This window comes from Bombina bombina, chromosome 3 (assembly GCF_027579735.1).
Source record: "Bombina bombina isolate aBomBom1 chromosome 3, aBomBom1.pri, whole genome shotgun sequence".
NCBI classification, from domain to species: Eukaryota; Metazoa; Chordata; class Amphibia; order Anura; family Bombinatoridae; genus Bombina; species Bombina bombina.
The window spans coordinates 1,185,653,172-1,185,678,906 of record NC_069501.1 but is presented as its reverse complement, the minus strand read 5'-3'; the positions used below and the strand labels follow the sequence as shown (position 1 = coordinate 1,185,678,906).

Sequence of the window (25,735 nt, the reverse complement as noted above, 5' to 3'; positions counted from 1 at the left end):
TACCTTCACATACCGATTCACAAAGATCATTACCGGTATCTAAGGTTTGCCTTCTTAGACAGGCATTACCAGTTTGTAGCTCTTCCATTCGGATTGGCTACGGCTCCAAGAATCTTCACAAAGGTTCTGGGTGCCCTTCTGGCGGTACTAAGACCGCGAGGAATTTCGGTAGCTCCGTACCTAGACGACATTCTGATACAAGCTTCAAGCTTTCAAACTGCCAAGTCTCATACAGAGTTAGTTCTGGCATTTCTAAGGTCGCATGGATGGAAAGTGAACGAAAAGAAGAGTTCTCTTTTTCCTCTCACAAGAGTTCCATTCTTAGGGACTCTTATAGATTCTGTGGAAATGAAGATTTATCTGACAGAAGACAGATTAACAAAGCTTCTAAATGCATGCCGTGTCCTTCATTCCATTCAACTCCCGTCAGTAGCTCAATGCATGGAGGTGATCGGCTTAATGGTAGCAGCAATGGACATAGTTCCCTTTGCACGTCTACATCTCAGACCGCTGCAATTGTGCATGCTAAGTCAGTGGAATGGGGATTACTCAGACTTGTCCCCTACTCTGAATCTGGATCAAGAGACCAGAAACTCTCTTCTATGGTGGCTTTCTCGGCCACATCTGTCCAGGGGGATGCCATTCAGCAGGCCGGACTGGACAATTGTAACAACAGACGCCAGCCTACTAGGTTGGGGCGCTGTCTGGAATTCTCTGAAGGCTCAGGGACAATGGAGTCAGGAGGAAAGTCTCCTACCAATAAACATTCTGGAATTGAGAGCAGTTCTCAATGCCCTTCTGACTTGGCCCCAGTTAAAAACTCGGGGGTTCATCAGGTTTCAGTCGGACAACATCACGACTGTAGCGTACATCAACCATCAAGGAGGGACAAGAAGCTCCCTAGCAATGATAGAAGTATCAAAGATAATTCGCTGGGCAGAGTCTCACTCTTGCCACCTGTCAGCAATCCACATCCCGGGAGTGGAGAACTGGGAGGCGGATTTCTTGAGTCGCCAGACTTTTCATCCGGGGGAGTGGGAACTTCATCCGGAGGTCTTTGCCCAAATACTTCGACATTGGGGCAAACCAGAGATAGATCTCATGGCGTCTCGCCAGAACGCCAAACTTCCTCGCTACGGATCCAGATCCAGGGATCCGGGAGCGGTTCTGATAGATGCTTTGACAGCACCTTGGAACTTCGGGATGGCTTATGTGTTTCCACCCTTCCCGCTGCTTCCTCGATTGATTGCCAAAATCAAACAGGAGAGAGCATCAGTGATTCTAATAACGCCTGCATGGCCACGCAGGACTTGGTATGCAGATCTAGTGGACATGTCATCCTGTCCGCCTTGGTCTCTACCTCTAAGACAGGACCTTCTGATACAGGGTCCATTCAAACATCAAAATCTAACTTCTCTGAAGCTGACTGCTTGGAAATTGAACGCTTGATTTTATCAAAACGTGGTTTTTCTGAGTCGGTTATTGATACCCTGATACAGGCTAGGAAGCCTGTTACCAGAAGGATTTACCATAAGATATGGCGTAAATACCTATACTGGTGTGAATCCAAAGATTACTCCTGGAGTAAGGTTAGGATTCCTAGGATATTGTCCTTTCTACAAGAAGGTTTAGAAAAGGGTTTATCGGCTAGCTCATTAAAGGGACAGATCTCAGCTCTGTCCATCTTGTTACACAGGCGTCTGTCAGAAAATCCAGACGTCCAGGCCTTTTGTCAGGCTTTAGCTAGGATCAAGCCTGTGTTTAAAACTGTTGCTCCGCCATGGAGTTTAAACTTAGTTCTTAACGTTTTACAGGGTGTTCCGTTTGAACCCCTTCATTCCATTGATATAAAATTGTTATCTTGGAAAGTTCTGTTTTTAATGGCTATTTCATCGGCTCGAAGAGTCTCTGAGTTATCAGCCTTACATTGTGATTCTCCTTATCTGATCTTTCACTCAGACAAGGTAGTTCTGCGTACTAAACCTGGGTTCTTACCTAAGGTAGTCACTAACAGGAATATCAATCAAGAGATTGTTGTTCCATCCTTGTGTCCAAATCCTTCTTCAAAGAAGGAACGTCTTCTACACAATCTGGATGTAGTTCGTGCCCTCAAGTTCTACTTGCAGGCAACTAAGGATTTTCGACAAACGTCTTCCCTGTTTGTCGTGTACTCTGGTCAGAGGAGAGGTCATAAGGCTTCGGCTACCTCTCTCTCCTTCTGGCTTCGTAGCATAATTCGTTTAGCCTATGAGACTGCTGGACAGCAGCCTCCTGAAAGAATTACAGCTCATTCTACTAGAGCTGTGGCTTCCACTTGGGCCTTTAAGAATGAGGCCTCTGTTGAACAGATTTGCAAGGCTGCAACTTGGTCTTCGCTTCATACTTTTTCCAAATTTTACAAATTTGACACTTTTGCTTCTTCGGAGGCTATTTTTGGGAGAAAGGTTCTTCAGGCAGTGGTTCCTTCTGCATAATGAGCCTGCCTATCCCTCCCGTCATCCGTGTACTTTTGCTTTGGTATTGGTATCCCAGAAGTAATGATGACCCGTGGACTGATCACACATAACAGAAGAAAACATAATTTATGCTTACCTGATAAATTCCTTTCTTCTGTTGTGTGATCAGTCCACGGCCCGCCCTGTTTTTTAAGGCAGGTAAATATTTTTTAAATTATACTCCAGTCACCACTACACCCTTGGCTTCTCCTTTCTCGTTGGTCTTTGGTCGAATGACTGGAGGTGACGTAGAGGGGAGGAGCTATATAGCAACTCTGCTGGGTGAATCCTCTTGCACTTCCTGTAGGGGAGCAGATAATATCCCAGAAGTAATGATGACCCGTGGACTGATCACACAACAGAAGAAAGGAATTTATCAGGTAAGCATAAATTATGTTACTTCTCAAGCCAAGCCAGCCTGGAGACCAATGCAAGGCTGGAACAAAGGAAAGCAGGCCAAGAAACCTGCCACTGCTACCAAGACAGCATGAGATGTTGGCCCCCGATCCGGGACCGGATCTGGTGGGGGGCAGACTCTCTCTCTTCGCTCAGGCTTGGGCAAGAGATGTTCTGGATCCTTGGGCGCTAGAAATAGTCTCCCAAGGTTATCTTCTGGAATTCAAGGGGCTTCCCCCAAGGGGGAGGTTCCACAGGTCTCAATTGTCTTCAGACCACATAAAGAAACAGGCATTCTTACATTGTGTAGAAGACCTGTTAAAAATGGGAGTGATTCATCCTGTTCCATTAGGAGAACAAGGGATGGGGTTCTACTCCAATCTGTTCGTAGTTCCCAAAAAAGAGGGAACATTCAGACCAATCTTAGATCTCAAGATCCTAAACAAGTTTCTCAAGGTTCCATCGTTCAAAATGGAAACCATTCGAACTATTCTTCCTTCCATCCAGGAAGGTCAATTCATGACCACGGTGGATTTAAAGGATGCGTATCTACATATTCCTATCCACAAGGAACATCATCGGTTCCTAAGGTTCGCATTCCTGGACAAGCATTACCAGTTTGTGGCACTTCCGTTCGGATTAGCCACTGCTCCAAGGATTTTCACAAAGGTACTAGGGTCCCTTCTAGCGGTGCTAAGACCAAGGGGCATTGCAGTAGTACCTTACTTGGACGACATTCTGATTCAAGCGTCGTCCCTTCCTCAAGTAAAGGCTCACACGGACATTGTCCTGGCCTTTCTCAGATCTCACGGGTGGAAAGTGAATGCAGAAAAAAGTTCTCTGTCTCCGTCAACAAGGGTTCCCTTCTTGGGAACAATAATAGACTCCTTAGAAATGAGGATTTTTCTGACAGAGGCCAGAAAATCAAAACTTCTGAACTCTTGTCAAATACTTCATTCTGTTCCTCTTCCTTCCATAGCGCAGTGCATGGAAGTAATAGGTTTGATGGTAGCGGCAATGGACATAGTTCCTTTTGCACGCATTCATCTAAGACCATTACAACTGTGCATGCTCAGTCAGTGGAATGGGGACTATACAGACTTGTCTCCGACGATACAAGTAAATCAGAGGACCAGAGATTCACTCCGTTGGTGGCTGTCCCTGGACAACCTGTCACAGGGGATGAGCTTCCGCAGACCAGAGTGGGTCATTGTCACGACCGACGCCAGTCTGGTGGGCTGGGGCACGGTCTGGGGACCCCTGAAAGCTCAGGGTCTTTGGTCTCGGGAAGAATCTCTTCTACCGATAAATATTCTGGAACTGAGAGCGATACTCAATGCTCTCAAGGCTTGGCCTCAGCTAGCAAAGGCCAAGTTCATACGGTTTCAATCAGACAACATGACGACTGTTGCGTACATCAACCATCAGGGGGGAACAAGGAGTTCCCTGGCGATGGAAGAAGTGACCAAAATCATTCAATGGGCGGAGACTCACTCCTGCCACTTGTCTGCAATCCACATCCCAGGAGTGGAAAATTGGGAAGCGGATTTTCTGAGTCGTCAGACATTTCATCCGGGGGAGTGGGAACTCCATCCGGAAATCTTTGCCCAAATCACTCAATTGTGGGGCATTCCAGACATGGATCTGATGGCCTCTCGTCAGAACTTCAAGGTTCCTTGCTACGGGTCCAGATCCAGGGATCCCAAGGCTACTCTAGTAGATGCACTAGTAGCACCTTGGACCTTCAAACTAGCTTATGTATTCCCGCCGTTTCCTCTCATCCCCAGGCTGGTAGCCAGGATCAATCAGGAGAGAGCATCGGTGATCTTGATAGCTCCTGCGTGGCCACGCAGGACTTGGTATGCAGACCTGGTGAATATGTCATCGGCTCCACCATGGAAGCTACCTTTGAGACGAGACCTTCTTGTTCAAGGTCCGTTCGAACATCCGAACCTGGTCTCACTCCAACTGACTGCTTGGAGATTGAACGCTTGATCTTATCAAAGCGAGGGTTCTCAGATTCTGTCATTGATACTCTTGTTCAGGCCAGAAAGCCTGTAACTAGAAAAATTTACCACAAAATATGGAAAAAATATATCTGTTGGTGTGAATCTAAAGGATTCCCTTGGGACAAGGTAAAAATTCCTAAGATTCTATCCTTCCTTCAAGAAGGTTTGGAGAAAGGATTATCTGCTAGTTCCTTGAAGGGACAGATTTCTGCCTTGTCTGTGTTACTTCACAAGAAACTGGCAGCTGTGCCAGATGTTCAAGCCTTTGTTCAGGCTCTGGTTAGAATCAAGCCTGTTTACAAACCTTTGACTCCTCCTTGGAGTCTCAATTTAGTTCTTTCAGTTCTTCAGGGGGTTCCGTTTGAACCCTTACATTCAGAATTATCTGCTCTGCAGTGTTCTCCTCCTTATCTGGTGTTCCATGCAGATAAGGTGGTTTTACGTACTAAACCTGGTTTTCTTCCGAAGGTTGTTTCTAACAAAAACATTAACCAGGAGATAGTCGTGCCTTCTTTGTGTCCGAATCCAGTTTCAAAGAAGGAACGTTTGTTGCACAATTTGGATGTTGTTCGTGCTCTAAAATTCTATTTAGATGCTACAAAGGATTTTAGACAAACATCTTCCTTGTTTGTTGTTTATTCTGGTAAAAGGAGAGGTCAAAAAGCAACTTCTACCTCTCTCTCTTTTTGGATTAAAAGCATCATCAGATTGGCTTACGAGACTGCCGGACGGCAGCCTCCTGAAAGAATCACAGCTCATTCCACTAGGGCTGTGGCTTCCACATGGGCCTTCAAGAACGAGGCTTCTGTTGATCAGATATGTAGGGCAGCGACTTGGTCTTCACTGCACACTTTTACTAAATTTTACAAGTTTGATACTTTTGCTTCTTCTGAGGCTATTTTTGGGAGAAAGGTTTTGCAAGCCGTGGTGCCTTCCATCTAGGTGACCTGATTTGCTCCCTCCCTTCATCCGTGTCCTAAAGCTTTGGTATTGGTTCCCACAAGTAAGGATGACGCCGTGGACCGGACACACCTATGTTGGAGAAAACAGAATTTATGTTTACCTGATAAATTACTTTCTCCAACGGTGTGTCCGGTCCACGGCCCGCCCTGGTTTTTTAATCAGGTCTGATAATTTATTTTCTTTAACTACAGTCACCACGGTATCATATGGTTTCTCCTATGCAAATATTCCTCCTTTACGTCGGTCGAATGACTGGGGAAGGCGGAGCCTAGGAGGGATCATGTGACCAGCTTTGCTGGGCTCTTTGCCATTTCCTGTTGGGGAAGAGAATATCCCACAAGTAAGGATGACGCCGTGGACCGGACACACCGTTGGAGAAAGTAATTTATCAGGTAAACATAAATTCTGTTTTTTTCACAATTTTAGGTTTCTCACTGAAATTATTTACAAACAGCTTGTGCAATTATGGCACAAATGGTTGTAAATGCTTCTCTGGGATCCCCTTTCTTTAGAAATAGCAGACATGTATGGCTTTGTCGTTGATTTTTGATATTTAGATGGCCGCTAAATGCTGCTGCGCACCACACTTGTATTATGCCCAGCAGTGAAGGGGTTAATTAGGTAGTTTGTAGGGAGTTTGCAGGGTTAATTTTAGCTTTAGTGTAGAGATCAGCCTCCCACCTGACACATCACACCCCCTGATCCCTCCCAAACAGCTCCCTTCCCTCCCCCACCCCACAATTGTCCCCGCCATCTTAAGTACTGGCAGAAAGTCTGCCAGTACTAAAATAAAAGGCATCTTTGAATATATTTTTTTTTTAAAAAGAGCATATTTACATATGCTGCTATATAGGATCCCCTCTTAGCCCCCAACCTCCCAGATCCCCCCTAAACAGCTATCTAACCCCCCCTCTGCCTTATTGGGGGCCATCCTGGGTACTGGCAGCTGTCTGCCAGTACCCAGTTTGCATCAAAAAAAGGGTTTTATTATTTTCATTTTATTTTTTTCTGTAGTGTAGCTTCCCCCCCACAGACTAACATCCCACCAGCCATACCGATCTAGCTAAATTAAAAATAATATCCCCCTTTTTCCCCACTTCAAATTAAAATATTTCTGTAGTGTAGCGGTTCCCACCCGCTCCCTCCCCGTGCACGCGCCCGCCCCCGCCTCCCCGTGCATGTGCACGCGTCCGTGCGCGCCCCCGGGCATCCCCGCCCACGATCCCGCCCACCTCCGCATCATCCAGGGCCATCGATGGCCGCCACCCGCCTCCCACACCGGCTCCCACCCACCAACGAACTTAGCCGTTAATGTCCGGTGCAGAGAGGGCCACAGAGTGGCTCTCTCTGCATCGGATGGCTAAAAATGGTTATTGCAGGATGCTTCAATATCGAGGCATCACTGCAATAACCGGAAAGCAGCTGGAAGCGAGCAGGATCGCTTCCAGCTGCTTTCCACACCGAGGACGTGCAGGGTAGAACGAGGACGTGCAGGGTAGAAATTTGCTTAAAATTGCATGCTCTATCTGAATCACGAAAGAAAAAAATTGGGTTCAGTGTCCCTTTAAGCTTCTTTCTTGGAAGGTTTTGTTTCTTTTGGCAATATTTTCTGCTAGAAGTGTTTGAGTTGTCTGTTCTTTCTTGTTATTCTCATCTTGTTTTTAGGACTAAACTAGACTTCACCTAATGTTGTGTCTTCGCATAATAAATCTGGAATTTGTTGTCCCTTTATGTCCTAATCCTAAGAGTTCTTTAAAGAGGCTTCTTCATAACTTGGATGTTGTAAGAGCCTTGAAGTATTATGTGGATGCTACTAAGGATTTCAGACAAACATCTAGTTTGTTTGTTCACTTTTCTGGTTCCAGGAAAGGGCAGAAAGCTTCTGCTGTTTCTTTGGCTTCTTGGTTAAAAAATTTGATTCACAGGGCTTACTTGAGGGTGGGACAGCCTCCACCTAAGCAAATTACTGCCTATTCTACCAGATCGGATTCCACTTCTTGGGCTTTTTAAGAGTAAGGCTTCTGTTGACCAAATTTGCAAGGCAGTTACTTGGTTTCTTTGCATACTTTACCAAATTCTACCATGTTGATGTTTTTGCTTCTTCTGAGGCAGCCTTTAGTAGGAAAGTCCTTCAGGCAGTCTCAGGATAATTTTGATTGTGCCTGTCGGTCATTTTAATTGCATGGAAAAAAAAAGATTTTTATTTTACCCTTTTTTTTTTTCTTCTATGGGTTCTATTAGGGTTGTGGATTTAATTTCTCTGTGAAAAGACCTCTGCAAAGGTTACTGGCAGATTCCCCTGGCCCCGGAGGCTATCCCCAAGTCGGCATTCGTCACCCCATTCGGCTTATATCAGTTTAGGGTAATGCCGTTTGGGATGAAGAATGCCCAGCTACATTCCAGCGCTTGGTGGATAGGCTCCTGGATGGCTTCCAGAGTTTTGCTTGCGCCTACCTGGACGACATAGCGATCCACAGTGAGTCCTGGGAGGACCACTTAGCTCATGTGGGAATGGTTCTGGATCAGATCCGGGCTGCTGCCTGACTCTGAAGCCAGAAAAATGCCACTTTGGGATGGCCGAGGTACAGTACCTGGGTCACCGGGTGGGGTGTGTGGAAAGCAGCGACCAGAGCCGGCCAAAATAGAAGCTGTCGCCAATTGGCCCACCCCCATCACTAAGACTCAGGTCCTAGCCTTCCTGGGCACGGCAGGGTACTATAGACGGTTCGTACCAGACTACAGCACACTTGCCAAACCCCTGACTGACTTGACCAAGAAGAACTTACCTCGACAGGTCCTGTGGTCTCCCCACTGTGAAACGTCTTTCCAGGCTCTCAAAAATGCTCTAATTAACGCTCCTGTCTTGGCGGCCCCAGCCCTTAACAAACGTTTTATCGTCCATACAGACGCTTCCATGTTCGGGCTGGGAGCTGTCCTCAGCCAAGTAGGCGAAGATGGAGGGGAGCATCCAGTTGCCTACATCAGCCGGAAGCTCCTGCCCCGCGAAGTCAGCTATGCAGCGGTCGAAAAGGAGTGTTTGGCTTTGGTGTGGGCATTAAAGAAATTGACTCCCTATTTATATGGTCAGGAGTTCACTCTGGTCACCGACCATAACCCGTTGGTGTGGCTGAACCGGGTCTCTGGAGATAACGGCAGGCTATTACGTTGGAGCTTATCGTTGCAACCCTTCAATTTCACCATTACTTACAGACCTGGGAAACAGAATGGCAACGCCGACGGGTTGTCCAGACAAACAGACCTCAGCCCCGCATAACCAGCGGTCTGGACAGCCTTAGTCTGCCCCGAAAAGGGGTCAGACCGTGTCTGCCAGAGTGTTCCACAGAAAGGGAGCACTGTTACAGAAGCATTAGTTATTTTGTTGTGAAGAGCTTATTTCCCAGCAGCAATGCCTGAACCAGCAAGCCAGCGCCTAAGAAGGGCTCCAAGAAAACCGTAACAAGTATCATTTCATAAAGAGTTAACTCTTTTTTTTCAGCTTTTAGAAACTATTGCCTAAATACACATTTTTGCTAGCCTCAGCTCTAAGTTTAGGGATAACCAATCCCATTGTCTAATCACCTCTGGAGCCAGACTGCTAATTGATAAGATGAACTTGTAAACTTGTTATCTTAAGTACTGTAATCCTATTGTGGCCTGTCAAAGGACAGTGCTCTCTATCTAAATGTGTGATGGGGGATTTTGTGCTTCCCCCCCCTCTCCCCCTGGGAGTGCCCTGTGTGCATGTAACCTTAATAAAAAGCAGGCTGGGCATCCCAGTCCTGAGTTCTTGTTTGACCCTCAATCGCAGCGTTGACTCGTTTTTGTGGGCAGAAGGGTATCCTAGCTGTACTACAGCTAAGGGAGATTATTCTATATTTGCGAGACTCATATAGAATACTATGGAAAGCAGCTTCTCCCCTCTTTAGCAATAGGGATCCAGGCTACTAAGCGGTCCATCTCTCAGCGAGACTAAGGGTAACCGTAACACCTAGCGATGAAGGAAGTCACCAAAATAATCAGGTGGGCAGAGGATCACTCCTGCCATCTATCTGCAATTCACATCCCAGGAGTAGACAACTGGGAGGCGGATTTTCTAAGTCGTCAGACTTTTCACCCGGGGGAGTGAGAACTCCACCCGGAGGTTTTTGCTCAGCTGACCCAGCTATGGGGCATTCCAGAATTGGATCTGATGGCGTCCCATCAGAACACCAAACTTCCTCTCTACGGATCCAGGTCCAGGGACCCCAAGGCAGCATTGATAGATGCTCTAGTAGCGCCTTGGTCCTTCAATCTGGCTTATGTCTTTCCACCGTTTCCCCTTCTCCCTCGTCTGGTAGCCAGAATCAAACAAGAGAAGGCTTCTGTAATTCTGATAGCGCCTGCGTGGCCACGCAGGACTTGGTATGCAGACCTAGTGGACATGTCATCTGTCCCGTCATGGACACTGCCAATGAGGCAGGATCTTCTAATACAGGGTCCATTCAAGCATCCAAATCTAGTTTCTCTGCGGCTGACTGCTTGGAGATTGAATGCCTAATTCTATCCAAGCGTGGTTTCTCTGAATCAGTTATAGATACTCTGTTTCAGGCTAGAAAGCCTGTCACCAGGAAAATTTACCATAAAATATGGCGGAAATATCTTTGTTGGTGTGAATCCAAGGGTTACTCGTGGAGTAAGATCAGGATTCCAAGGATATTGTCTTTTCTCCAAGAAGGTTTGGAGAAAGGTTTGTCAGCTAGTTCCTTAAAGGGACAGATATCTGCTCTGTCTATCCTTTTACACAAGCGTCTGGCAGAGGTACCAGATGTTCAAGCGTTTGCTCAGGCTTTAGTCAGAATCAAGCCTGTCTATAAACCTGTGGCTCCGCCATGGAGTCTAAATTTAGTTCTTTCAGTTCTTCAAGGGGTTCCGTTTGAACCTTTACATTCCATAGATATTAAGTTATTATCTTGGAAAGTTTTGTTTTTGGTAGCTATATCTTCTGCTCGAAGAGTTTCAGAATTGTCTGCTTCTCAGTGTGATTCACCCTATCTGGTGTTCCATGCAGATAAGGTGGTTTTGCGTACCAAACCTGGTTTTCTTCCTAAAGTTGTTTCTAATAAGAATGTTAACCAGGAAATCATTGTTTCTTCTCTGTGTCCTAATCCAGCTTCAAAGAAGGAACGGCTATTACACAATCTTGATGTGGTTCGTGCTTTGAAATTCTATTTACAAGCAACTAAAGATTTCAGACAAACATCATCCTTGTTCGTTGTCTATTCTGGTAAGAGGAGAGGTCAGAAAGCGACTGCTACCTCTCTTTCCTTCTGGCTGAAAAGCATCATCCGATTGGCTTATGAGACTGCTGGGCAGCAGCCTCCTGAACGAATTACAGCTTATTCCACCAGAGCTGTGGCTTCCACATGGGCTTTCAAGAATGAGGCTTCTGTTGAACAGATTTGTAAGGCAGCGACTTGGTCTTCACTGCATACTTTTGCCAAATTTTACAAATTCGATACTTTTGCTTCTTCGGAGGCTATTTTTGGGAGAAAGGTTTTGCAAGCAGTGGTGCCTTCCGTTTAGGTTACCTGTCTTGTTCCCTCCCTTCATCCGTGTCCTAAAGCTTTGGTATTGGTATCCCACAAGTAAGGATGAATCCGTGGACTGGATACACCTTGCAAGAGAAAACAGAATTTATGCTTACCTGATTAATTACTTTCTCTTGCGGTGTATCCAGTCCACGGCCCGCCCTGGCAATTAAGTCAGGTTAAAATTTTTTGTTTAAACTACAGTCACCACTGCACCCTATGGTTTCTCCTTTTTCTCCTAACTGTCCGTCGAATGACTGGGGGGCGGAGCTAGAGGGGGAGCTATATTTACAGCTCTGCTGTGTGCTCTCTTTGCCACTTCCTGTAGGGAATGAGAATATCCCACAAGTAAGGATGAATCCGTGGACTGGATACACCGCAAGAGAAAGTAATTTATCAGGTAAGCATAAATTCTGTTTTGCAGCTTGAGACATCCAGCTTCCCTGAAGGAGTCCCCTGAACATATAGGACCTCTCTAAGGGGTTTTTGTGCCTTCCAAAGTCGTTGTATGGGCAGGTAGGGTCACAGTAGAGCTGTGGCAGTTTGTTGTGACTGTTTAAAAACGTTTATATCGTTTTTTTGATCCGGTTTTGAAACTAAGGGGTTAATCATCCATTTGCAAGTGGGTGCAATGCTCTTTCAGCCTATTATACACACTGTAAAAATTTCGTAAGATTTACTGCTTTTTTCTCTGTTTTGCAGTTTCTGTGATTGTTTTTTTCTCTTAAAGGCACAGTACCATTTTTATTTTTTGCTTGTTCAGTTATTAAAGTGTTTTCCAAGCTTGCTGGTCTCATTACTAGTCTGTTTAAACATGTCTGACATAGAGGAAACTCATTGTTCATTATGTTTAGAAGCCATTGTGGAACCCCCTCTTAGAATGTGTACCACATGCACTGATTTTACTATAGATTACAAAGACCATATTCTGGCTTTAAAAAATTTATCACCAGAAGAAATTGACAAGGGGGAAGTTATGCCGTCTAACTCTCCCCACGTGTCAGATCCTATAAATCCCGCTCAGGGGACGCCAAGTACATCTAGCGCGCCCATTGCGTATACCTTGCAAGACATGGCGGCAGCTATGAATCATACCCTTACAGAGGTATTATCTAAACTGCCAGGATTGCAAGGAAAGCGAGACAGCTCTGGGACTAGAATAAATACAGAGCTCTCTGACGCTTTAGTAGCTATCTCTGATACACCCCCACAATATAATGAAGCTGAAGCAGGGGAGCTTCAATCTGTGGGTGATTTTTCTGATTCAGGGAAGATACTTCAATCTGATTCTGATATGTCTACATTTAAATTTAAGCTTGAACACCTCCGCGTATTGCTCAGGGAGGTTTTAGCAACTCTGGACGACTCTGACACTATTGTAGTCCCAGAGAAATTATGTAGATTGGATAAATACTATGCATTACCTACTTACACTGATGTTTTTGCAATCCCTAAAAGGTTTTCTGAAATTATTACTAAGGATTGGGATAGACCAGGTGTACCATTCTCTCCCCCTCCTGTTTTTAAAAAGATGTTTCCTATAGACGCCGCTACACAGGACTTATGGCAGACGGTCCCTAAGGTGGAGGGAGCAGTTTCTACTCTAGCTAAGCGTACCACTATCCCTGTCGAGGACAGTTGTGCTTTTCTAGATCCAATGGATAAAAAATTACAGGGTTACCTTAAGAACATTTTTATTCAACAAGGTTTTATTCTCCAGCCTCTTGCATACATTGCCCCAGTCACTGCTGCCGCGGCTTTCTGGTTGGAGTCCCTAGAGGAGGCTCTACAGGTTAAAACCCCGTTAAAGATATTATTGACAAGCTTAGGGCCCTTAAGCTAGCCAATTCATTTTTTTCTGACACCGTTGTTCATTTAACCAAGCTAACGGCTAAAAATTCAGGTTTTGCTATTCAGGCGCGTAGGGCGCTATGGCTTAAATCCTGGTCAGCTGATGTGACTTCAAAGTCTAAACTTCTCAACATTCCCTTCAAAGGACATGTCCTATTCGGGCCTGGACTGAAGGAGATCATTTCTGACATCACTGGAGGAAAAGGTCACGCCCTTCCTCAAGACAGGTCCAACAAATTAAGGACCAAACAGTCTAGTTTTCGGCCCTTTCGAAACTTCAAGAGTGGCGCAGCTTCAACTTCCTCTAACACAAAACAAGAGGGAACTAAGCCGGTCTGGAGACTTAACCAGGCTTGGAACAAGGGAAAACAGGCCAAGAAGCCTGCTGCTGCCTCTAAGACAGCATGAAGGAGCAGCCCCCGATCCGGAAATGGATCTAGTAGGGGGCAGACACTCTCTCTTCGCCCAGACTTGGGCAAGAGATGTCCAGGATCCCTGGGCATTGGAAATTGTGTCCAAGGGTTATCTTCTGGAATTCAAAACCTCTCCCCCAAAAGGGAGATTTCATCTCTCACTTTTATCTGCAAACCAGATAAAGAGAGAAGCATTCGAACATTGTGTTCAAGACCTCCTAGTTATGGGAGTGATCCACCCAGTTCCGCAGGAGGAACAGGGACAGGGCTTCTATTCAAATCTGTTTGTAGTTCCCAAGAAAGAGGGAACATTCAGACCAATCTTAGATCTCAAGATCTTAAACAAATTTCTCAGAGTCCCATCCTTCAAGATGGAGACTATTCGAACCATCCTTCCTATGATCCAGGAGGGTCAATACAGGCACTACCAGTTTGTGGCTCTTCCCTTCGGGCTGGCCACGGCACCAAGAATCTTTACAAAGGTTCTAGGGTCCCTTCTAGCGGTCCTAAGGCCGCGAGCTATAGCAGTAGCCCCTTACTCAGATGACATTCTGATACAGGCATCGACTTTTCAAGTTGCCAGGTCTCACATGGACATTGTTCTGGCATTTCTGAGATCGCATGGGTGGAAAGTGAACGAAGAAAAAAGTTCTCTATCCCCTCTCACAAGAGTTTCCTTCCTAGGAACTCTGATAGATTCTGTAGAAATGAAGATTTACCTGACAGAGGCCAGGTTGTCAAAACTTCTAAATTCCTGCCGTGCTCTTTATTCTACTTTTCGCCCTTCAGTGGCTCAGTGTATGGAAGTAATTGGCTTAATGGTAGCGGCAATGGACATAGTGCCGTTTGCCCGCCTACATCTCAGACCGCTGCAACTCTGCATGCTCAGTCAGTGGAATGGGGATTACACAGATTTGTCCCCTCTACTAAATCTGGATCAAGAGACCAGGGATTCTCTTCTCTGGTGGTTATCTCGGGTCCATCTGTCCAAGGGTATGACCTTCCGCAGGCCAGATTGGACAATAGTAACGACAGATGCCAGCCTTCTGGGCTGGGGTGCAGTCTGGAACTCCCTGAAGGCTCAGGGCTTGTGGACTCAGGAGGAGACACTCCTTCCGATAAACATTCTCGAACTAAGAGCGATATTCAATGCTCTTCAGGCTTGGCCTCAGCTAGGTGCGGTCAGGTTCATCAGATTTCAGTCGGACAACATCACGACTGTAGCTTACATCAACCATCAAGGGGGAACAAGGAGTTCCCTAGCAATGTTCTATGGCAGAGGTTCACTCTTGCCATTTATCAGCTATCCATATCCCAGGAGTAGAGAACTGGGAGACGGATTTTCTAAGTCGACAGACTTTTCATCCGGGAGAGTGGTAACTCCATCCGGAGGTGTTTGCACAGTTGATTCAACTTTGGGGCAAACCAGAACTGGATCTCATGGCGTCTCGTCAGAACGCCAAGCTTCCTTGTTACGGGTTCAGGTCCAGGGATCCCAAGGCAGCGCTGATAGATGCTCTAGCAGCGCCTTGTTCTTTCAACCTGGCTTATGTGTTTCCACCGTTTCCTCTGCTCCCTCGTCTGATTGCCAAGATCAAGCAGTAGAGAGCTTCAGTGATTATGATAGCTCCTGCGTGGCCACGCAGGACTTGGTACGCAGATCTGGTGGACATGTCAATTTTTCCACCTTGGACTCTGCCGCTGAGGCAGGACCTTCTACTTCAAGGTCCCTTCAAACATCCAAATCTAATTTCTCTGCGTCTGACTGCTTGTAGATTGAACGCTTGATTTTGTCAAAACGTGGTTTTCCGAGTCGGTCATTGATACCTTAATTCAGGCTCGAAAGCCTGTCACCAGGAAAATCTATCATAAGATATGGTGTAAATATCTTCATTGGTGTGAATCCAAGGGTTACTCATGGAGTAAAGTCAGGATTCCCAGGATATTGTCTTTTCTCCAAGAAGGATTGGAGAAGGGATTGTCGGCTAGTTCCTTAAAGGGACAGATTTCTGCTCTGTCTATTCTTTTGCACAAGCGTCTGGCGGATGTTCCAGACGTTCAGGCGTTTTGTCAGGCTTTAGTTAGAATCAAGCCTGTGTTTAAACCTGGTGCTCCGCCATGGAGTTTAAATTTAGTTCTTAAAGTTCTTCAAGGGGTTCCGTTTGAACCTCTGCATTCCATAGATATCAAGCTTTTATCTTGGAAAGTTCTGTTCTTGGTAGCTATCTCTTCGGCTCAAAGAGTTTCAGAGTTATCTGCCTTGCAGTGTGATTCCCCTTATCTGTTCTTCCATGCAGATAAGGTAGTTTTGCGTACCAAACCTGGGTTTCTTCCTAAGGTGGTATCCAATAAGAATATCAATCAAGAGATTGTTGTTCTGTCACTGTGTCCTAATCCTTCTTCAAAGAAGGAACGTCTATTACGCAATCTTGACGTGGTTAAAGTTTTATTTACAAGCTACTAAAGATTTTCGTCAAACATCTGCATTGTTTGTTGTCTACTCTGGACAGAGGAAAGGCCAAAAGGCTTCAGCAACTTCTCTTTCTTTTTGGTTAAGAAGTATAATCCGCTTAGCTTATGAGACTGCTGGCCAGCAGCCTCCTGTAAGAATTACAGCTCATTCCACTAGAGCGGTGGCTTCCACATGGGCCTTTAAAAATGAGGCTTCTGTTGAACAGATTTGTAAGGCGGCGACTTGGTCTTCGCTTCATACTTTTTCTAAATTCTACAAATTTGATACTTTTGCTTCTTCGGAGGCTATTTTTGGGAGAAAAGTCTTACAGGCAGTGGTGCCTTCCGTTTAAGCGCCTGCCTTGTCCCTCCCTTCATCCGTGTCCTATAGATTTGGTATTGGTATCCCACAAGTAATGGATGAATCCGTGGACTGGATACACCTTACAAGAGAAAACAAAATGTATGCTTACCTGATAAATTTATTTCTCTTGTGGTGTATCCAGTCCACGGCCCGCCCTGTCATTTTAAGGCAGGTGTTTTTTAATTTTTAAACTACAGTCACCACTGCACCCTATCGTTTCTCCTTTCTCTTGCTTGTCTTTGGTCGAATGACTGGGAGGTGGCAGTTAGGGGAGGAGCTATATAGACAGCTCTGCTGTGGGTGATCCTCTTGCAGCTTCCTGTTGGGAAGGAGAATATCCCACAAGTAATGGATGAATCCGTGGACTGGATACACCACAAGAGAAATACATTTATCAGGTAAGAATAAATTTTGTTTTTTCAGAACTGGATACAAATAGAATCAAGTAAATTTGATAGTGGAAGTAAACTGAAAGTCTCTTAAAATTGTGTGCTCTATCTGAACCATACCTTGATGTCCCTTTTAAGATGTGGAGCTTTTCCAACTGGCAGCTTTAAGGGGGGAAAAAGTAGAACAGCTGTGAAAAGAGCTGCAGGTAAACCATTAGCACGAGGAGTAGTAACTGAGCTATGGTATTTGTGCCCAGCAGTTTAATGTCCCTTTAAGTTATCTTCCGGGTAATTTAGTATCATTATGCATGAACTGGGAGACCCTTAAAGCATTACAATTTTATGGCTGTGCATATTTATGTCCTTGCTGAACTCATCACATTAACGTCCTCTTTGTTTAGACAGACAATACTGTATTTAATAATAATTATGCATCTTTACTTATACTATTGTTCTCTTTATTTTCTTTTAGTTTTTCCCATATATACTTCTCCTAGTGGCAATCCTGCTCTATCTCCCATCTTTGTTTTGGCGTTTCACCGCTGCACCGCATCTTTGCTCAGACCTCAAATTTATAATGGAAGAGCTTGATAAATCTTACAACAGAGCGATTAAGGCTGCCAATAGCTTCTATAGCAGTGACAAGAAAGACCACACTAGCGCCCCCACTCTTCCTGACAACCTAGGCCAGAGGTAAGTAAAGCTTTATAAGTTACACATACTTACTGCAATACTATAAAAATGTGTCCGGAAGTACTAGAGGGAGCCATTCGTTTACTGATTTATAGATTCCTAAAGGGGGTGAAACAGCGCTCCTTTAGTAAAAAAATATGTTAAAGCAAAGTAAGCATAAAACATAAACTGACTGTGTTAAACAGCAAACAACCTACTTGTTTTCTTGCAAAATGAGCACTTAAAAATTATCAGTGTATTCAGCTGCCTGCAGCTTAGATAAGGGAGCAGGCATTCTGCCTCTTCTGAGCCTGGGCAAGAAACTGATTTCCGGTGTCTCTAGCATTCACTGAATAGTAAACCAGCTCATGTTACTCTAGAAGATTTATGACAAGCTAGATATACCTTCCTGTAGATATTCCAACGCCCTTATAGGGCTGTGACAGGTAGTAATGAACACAAATCTGTTACAAAATTTCTGTAGCAGCAATTAATGTGCTTTTATAGATAGGTACTGTGTGCTTTGCAGATTTTAAAGTAAGTTATACAAATCTTAACATTTACTGACCTTTAAGCAGCTTTAAATAGACATTTTTCATGGAGAGAAAAAAGGCATCTGAGGTTCTTTGTAGGCCCCTACATATATCCCTTCCTGCTTTATGTAGTTCAGTTGCTTTATGTAGTTCCATTGAATTAATGGAGAGTGTGTTGGAGCACTGTGACAGAATTTTTGTTTGGTAAAAATTAAGAAAGGTTTGGCCACTCATTGCAGCACAGTTGCACTTATCTATTCCAGTTTACTTAGTTGCCTTTTGTGTAGGAGGGTTTTTGTTGTTTGCCTTGCTTGCTACCCCTGCAAATGATATTGCTAGGTAATCCATCTACTAGGGTGAGATGATCAGCAGTCTGTAAGGCTAAATTTGATGGCAGACATATTTCAGTTGTGTTACACTTATACTGGGAGTCAAAGGATGAATTGTATACTCAATAAGGGCTGCCAGCTGTCCTCTACTAAAATACTGGACAAGCTGTGGGTGACTTGACACAATTGGTAGGTGGGGTCACAACAAAGCTCCCTCAAAAGGTCTTCTTTGACTCTACCATGTACATTTTCATAACTAAACAGTATTTCTTTCATGTAATTAGCAAGAGTCCATGAGCTAGTGACGTATGGGACATACATTCCTACCAGGAGGGGCAAAGTTTCCCAAACCTCAAAATGCCTACAAATACACCCCTCACCACACCCACAATTCAGTTTTACAAACTTTGCCTCCGATGGAGGTGGTGAAGTAAGTTTGTGCTAGATTCTACGTTGATATGCGCTCCGCAGCAAGTTGGAGCCCGGTTTTCCTCTCAGCGTGCAGTGAATGTCAGAGGGATGTGAGGAGAGTATTGCCTATTTGAATGCAGTGATCTCCTTCTACGGGGTCTATTTCATAGGTTCTCTGTTATCGGTCGTAGAGATTCATCTCTTACCTCCCTTTTCAGATCGACTATATACTCTTATATATACCATTACCTCTGCTGATTCTCGTTTCAGTACTGGTTTGGCTTTCTACAAACATGTAGATGAGTGTCCTGGGGTAAGTAAATCTTATTTCTCCAACATAGGTGTGTCCGGTCCACGGCGTCATCCTTACTTGTGGGATATTCTCTTCCCCAACAGGAAATGGCAAAGAGCCCAGCAAAGCTGGTCACATGATCCCTCCTAGGCTCCGCCTACCCCAGTCATTCTCTTTGCCGTTGTACAGGCAACATCTCCACGGAGATGGCTTAGAGTTTTTTAGTGTTTAACTGTAGTTTTTATTATTCAATCAAGAGTTTGTTATTTTGAAATAGTGCTGGTATGTACTATTTACTCAGAAACAGAAAAGAGATGAAGATTTCTGTTTGTATGAGGAAAATGATTTTAGCAACCGTAACTAAAATCCATGGCTGTTCCACACAGGACTGTTGAGAGCAATTAACTTCAGTTGGGGGAACAGTATGCAGTCTCTTGCTGCTTGAGGTATGACACATTCTAACAAGACGATGTAATGCTGGAAGCTGTCATTTTCCCTATGGGATCCGGTAAGCCATGTTTATTACGATCGTAAATAAGGGCTTCACAAGGGCTTATTAAGACTGTAGACTTTTTTTTTGGGCTAAATCGATTCATTATTAACACATATTTAGCCTTGAGGAATCATTTTATCTGGGTATTTTGATATAATAATATCGGCAGGCACTGTATTAGACACCTTATTCCTTAGGGGCTTTCCCAAAGCATAAGCAGAGCCTCATTTTCGCGCCGGTGTGGCGCACTTGTTTTTGAGAGGCATGGCATGCAGTCGCATGTGAGAGGAGCTCTGATACTTAGAAAAGACTTTCTGAAGGCGTCATTTGGTATCGTATTCCCCTTTGGGCTTGGTTGGGTCTCAGCAAAGCAGATACCAGGGACTGTAAAGGGGTTAAAGTTTAAAACGGCTCCGGTTCCGTTATTTTATGGGTTAAAGCTTCCAAGTTTGGTGTGCAATACTTTTAAGGCTTTAAGACACTGTGGTGAAAATTTGGTGAATTTTGCACAATTCCTTCATGTTTTTTCGCAATTGCAGTAATAAAGTGTGTTCAGTTTCAAATTTAAAGTGACAGTAACGGTTTTATTTTAAAACGTTTTTGTACTTTGTTATCAAGTTTATGCCTGTTTAACATGTCTGAACTACCAGATAGACTGTGTTCTGAATGTGGGGAAGCCAGAATTCCTATTCATTTAAATAAATGTGATTTATGTGATAATGACAATGATGCCCAAGAGGATTCCTCAAGTGAGGGGAGTAAGCATGGTACTGCATCATTCCCTCCTTCGTCTACACGAGTCTTGCCCACTCAGGAGGCCCCTAGTACATCTAGCGCGCCAATACTCCTTACTATGCAACAATTAACGGCTGTAATGGATAATTCTGTCAAAAACATTTTAGCCAAAATGAACACTTGTCAGCGTAAGCGCGGCTGCTCTGTTTTAGATACTGAAGAGCATGGCAACGCTGATACTAATATCTCTGAAGGGCCCCTAACCCAGTCTGATGGGGCCAGGGAGGTTTTGTCTGAGGGAGAAATTACTGATTCAGGGAACATTTCTCAACAGGCTGAACCTGATGTGATTGCATTTAAATTTAAGTTGGAACATCTCCGCATTTTGCTTAAGGAGGTATTATCCACTCTGGATGATTGTGACAAGTTGGTCATCCCAGAGAAACTATGTAAAATGGACAAGTTCCTAGAGGTGCCGGGGCTCCCAGAAGCTTTTCCTATACCCAAGCGGGTGGCGGACATTGTTAATAAAGAATGGGAAAGGCCCGGTATTCCTTTCGTCCCTCCCCCCATATTTAAAAAATTGTTTCCTATGGTCGACCCCAGAAAGGACTTATGGCAGACAGTCCCCAAGGTCGAGGGAGCGGTTTCCACTTTAAACAAACGCACCACTATACCCATAGAGGATAGTTGTGCTTTCAAAGATCCTATGGATAAAAAATTAGAAGGTTTGCTTAAAAAGATGTTTGTTCAGCAGGGTTACCTTCTACAACCAATTTCATGCATTGTCCCTGTCGCTACAGCCGTATGTTTCTGGTTCGATGAGCTGATAAAGGCGGTCGATAGTGATTCTCCTCCTTATGAGGAGATTATGGACAGAATCAATGCTCTCAAATTGGCTAATTCTTTCACCCTAGACGCCACTTTGCAATTGGCTAGGTTAGCGGCTAAGAATTCTGGGTTTGCTATTGTGGCGCGCAGAGCGCTTTGGTTGAAATCTTGGTCGGCTGATGCGTCTTCCAAGAACAAGCTACTTAACATTCCTTTCAAGGGGAAAACGCTGTTTGGCCCTGACTTGAAAGAGATTATCTCTGATATCACTGGGGGTAAGGGCCACGCCCTTCCTCAGGATCGGCCTTTCAAGGCAAAAAATAAACCTAATTTTTCGTCCCTTTCGTAGAAACGGACCAGCCCAAGGTGCTACGTCCTCTAAGCAAGAGGGTAATACTTCTCAAGCCAAGCCAGCTTGGAGACCAATGCAAGGCTGGAACAAGGGAAAGCAGGCCAAGAAACCTGCCACTGCTACCAAGACTGCATGAAATGGCCCCCGATCCGGGACCGGATCTGGTGGGGGGCAGACTCTCTCTCTTCGCTCAGGCTTGGGCAAGAGATGTTCTGGATCCTTGGGCGCTAGAAATAGTCTCCCAAGGTTATCTTCTGGAATTCAAGGGACTTCCCCCAAGGGGGAGGTTCCACAGGTCTCAGTTGTCTTCAGACCACATAAAAAGACAGGCATTCTTACATTGTGTAGAAGACCTGTTAAAAATGGGAGTGATTCATCCTGTTCCATTAAGAGAACAAGGGATGGGGTTCTACTCCAATCTGTTCATAGTTCCCAAAAAAGAGGGAACGTTCAGACCAATCTTAGATCTCAAGATCTTAAACAAGTTTCTCAAGGTTCCATCGTTCAAGATGGAAACCATTCGAACTATTCTTCCTTCCATCCAGGAAGGTCAATTCATGACCACGGTGGATTTAAAGGATGCGTATCTACATATTCCTATCCACAAGGAACATCATCGGTTCCTAAGGTTCGCATTCCTGGACAAACATTACCAGTTCGTGGCGCTTCCTTTCGGATTAGCCACTGCTCCAAGGATTTTCACAAAGGTACTAGGGTCCCTTCTAGCTGTGCTAAGACCAAGGGGCATTGCTGTAGTACCTTACTTGGACGACATTCTGATTCAAGCGTCGTCCCTTCCTCAAGCAAAGGCTCACACGGACATCGTCCTGGCCTTTCTCAGATCTCACGGATGGAAAGTGAACGTGGAAAAGAGTTCTCTATCCCCGTCAACAAGGGTTCCCTTCTTGGGAACAATTATAGACTCCTTAGAAATGAGGATTTTTCTAACAGAGGCCAGAAAAACAAAACTTCTAGACTCTTGTCGGATACTTCATTCCGTTCCTCTTCCTTCCATAGCTCAGTGCATGGAAGTGATCGGGTTGATGGTAGCGGCAATGGACATAGTTCCTTTTGCGCGCATTCATCTAAGACCATTACAACTGTGCATGCTCAGTCAGTGGAATGGGGACTATACAGACTTGTCTCCGAAGATACAAGTAAATCAGAGGACCAGAGACTCACTCCGTTGGTGGCTGTCCCTGGACAACCTGTCACAAGGGATGACATTCCGCAGACCAGAGTGGGTCATTGTCACGACCGACGCCAGTCTGATGGGCTGGGGCGCGGTCTGGGGATCCCTGAAAGCTCAGGGTCTTTGGTCTCGGGAAGAGTCTCTTCTACCGATAAATATTCTGGAACTGAGAGCGATATTCAATGCTCTCAAGGCTTGGCCTCAGCTAGCGAGGGCCAAGTTCATACGGTTTCAATCAGACAACATGACAACTGTTGCGTACATCAACCATCAGGGGGGAACAAGGAGTTCCCTAGCGATGGAAGAAGTGACCAAAATCATTCTATGGGCGGAGTCTCACTCCTGCCACCTGTCTGCTATCCACATCCCAGGAGTGGAAAATTGGGAAGCGGATTTTCTGAGTCGTCAGACATTGCATCCGGGGGAGTGGGAACTTCATCCGGAAATTTTTGCCCAAGTCACTCAGCTGTGGGGCATTCCAGACATGGATCTGATGGCCTCTCGTCAGAACTTCAAAGTTCCTTGCTACGGGTCCAGATCCAGGGATCCCAAGGCGGCTCTAGTGGATGCACTAGTAGCACCTTGGACCTTCAAACTAGCTTATGTGTTCCCGCCATTTCCTCTCATCCCCAGGCTGGTAGCCAGGATCAATCAGGAGAGGGCGTCGGTGATCTTGATAGCTCCTGCGTGGCCACGCAGGACTTGGTATGCAGATCTGGTGAATATGTCATCGGCTCCACCTTGGAAGCTACCTTTGAGACGAGACCTTCTTGTTCAGGGTCCGTTCGAACATCCGAATCTGGTTTCACTCCAGCTGACTGCTTGGAGATTGAACGCTTGATTTTATCGAAGCGAGGATTCTCAGATTCTGTTATCGATACTCTTGTTCAGGCCAGAAAGCCTGTAACTAGAAAGATTTACCACAAAATTTGGAAAAAATATATCTGTTGGTGTGAATCTAAAGGATTCCCTTGGGACAAGGTTAAGATTCCTAGGATTCTATCCTTCCTTCAAGAAGGATTGGAAAAAGGATTATCTGCAAGTTCCCTGAAGGGACAGATTTCTGCCTTGTCGGTGTTACTTCACAAAAAACTGGCTGCTGTGCCAGATGTTCAAGCCTTTGTTCAGGCTCTGGTTAGAATTAAGCCTGTTTACAAACCTTTGACTCCTCCTTGGAGTCTCAATTTAGTTCTTTCAGTTCTTCAGGGGGTTCCGTTTGAACCCTTGCATTCCGTTGATATTAAATTATTATCTTGGAAAGTTTTGTTTTTAGTTGCAATTTCTTCTGCCAGAAGAGTTTCAGAATTATCTGCTCTGCAGTGTTCTCCTCCTTATCTGGTGTTCCATGCAGATAAGGTGGTTTTACGTACTAAACCTGGTTTTCTTCCAAAAGTTGTTTCTAACAAGAACATTAACCAGGAGATTATCGTACCTTCTCTGTGTCCGAAACCAGTTTCAAAGAAGGAACGTTTGTTGCACAATTTGGATGTTGTTCGCGCTCTAAAATTCTATTTAGATGCTACAAAGGATTTTAGACAAACATCTTCCTTGTTTGTTGTTTATTCCGGTAAAAGGAGAGGTCAAAAAGCAACTTCTACCTCTCTCTCTTTTTGGATTAAAAGCATCATCAGATTGGCTTACGAGACTGCCGGACGGCAGCCTCCCGAAAGAATCACAGCTCATTCCACTAGGGCTGTGGCTTCCACATGGGCCTTCAAGAACGAGGCTTCTGTTGATCAGATATGTAGGGCAGCGACTTGGTCTTCACTGCACACTTTTACCAAATTTTACAAGTTTGATACTTTTGCTTCTTCTGAGGCTATTTTTGGGAGAAAGGTTTTGCAAGCCGTGGTGCCTTCCATTTAGGTGACCTGATTTGCTCCCTCCCTTCATCCGTGTCCTAAAGCTTTGGTATTGGTTCCCACAAGTAAGGATGACGCCGTGGACCGGACACACCTATGTTGGAGAAAACAGAATTTATGTTTACCTGATAAATTACTTTCTCCAACGGTGTGTCCGGTCCACGGCCCGCCCTGGTTTTTTAATCAGGTCTGATAATTTATTTTCTTTAACTACAGTCACCACGGTACCATATGGTTTCTCCTATGCAAATATTCCTCCTTAACGTCGGTCGAATGACTGGGGTAGGCGGAGCCTAGGAGGGATCATGTGACCAGCTTTGCTGGGCTCTTTGCCATTTCCTGTTGGGGAAGAGAATATCCCACAAGTAAGGATGACGCCGTGGACCGGACACACCGTTGGAGAAAGTAATTTATCAGGTAAACATAAATTCTGTTTTTCTGTGACACTCTAAGCTATGGTTGGGCACTTTGTTTATAAAGTTCTAAATATATGTATTCAAACATTTATTTGCCTTGACTCAGAATGTTCAACTTTCCTTATTTTTCAGACAGTCAGTTTCATATTTGGGATAATGCATTTGATTTAATCATTTTTTCTTACCTTCAAAAAATTTGACTCTTTTTCCCTGTGGGCTGTTAGGCTCGCGGGGGCTGAAAATGCTTCATTTTATTGCGTCATTCTTGGCGCGGACTTTTTTGGCGCAAAAATTATTTTCCGTTTCCGGCGTCATACGTGTCGCCGGAAGTTGCGTCATTTTTTGACGTTATTTTGCGCCAAAAATGTCGGCGTTCCGGATGTGGCGTCATTTTTGGCGCCAAAAGCATTTAGGCGCCAAATAATGTGGGCGTCTTATTTGGCGCTAAAAAATATGGGCGTCGCTTTTGTCTCCACATTATTTAAGTCTCATCCGGGCGAATGGTCTCTTCACCCAGAGGTATTTCTTCAGATTGTTCAAATGTGGGAACTTCCAGAAATAGATTTGATGGCGTCCCATCTAAACAAGAAACTTCCCAGGTATCTGTCCAGATCCCGGGATCCTCAGGCGGAAGCAGTGGATGCATTATCACTTCCTTGGAAGTATCATCCTGCCTATATCTTTCCGCCTCTAGTTCTTCTTCCAAGAGTAATCTCCAA

The 25,735-nt window shown here is 44.8% G+C and overlaps 1 protein-coding gene across 1 annotated transcript in view; it reads left to right on the top strand.

Annotated features, from left to right (window-relative positions):
* Nucleotides 1–25,735, top strand: part of PANX1 (pannexin 1) — a 251,544-nt gene that overhangs the window by 172,964 nt on the left and 52,845 nt on the right. The window contains exon 3 of the mRNA XM_053708615.1: nt 17,371–17,591. Coding sequence (XP_053564590.1) covers nt 17,371–17,591 — 221 coding nt within the window. The remainder of the gene's footprint in view (nt 1–17,370; nt 17,592–25,735) is intronic.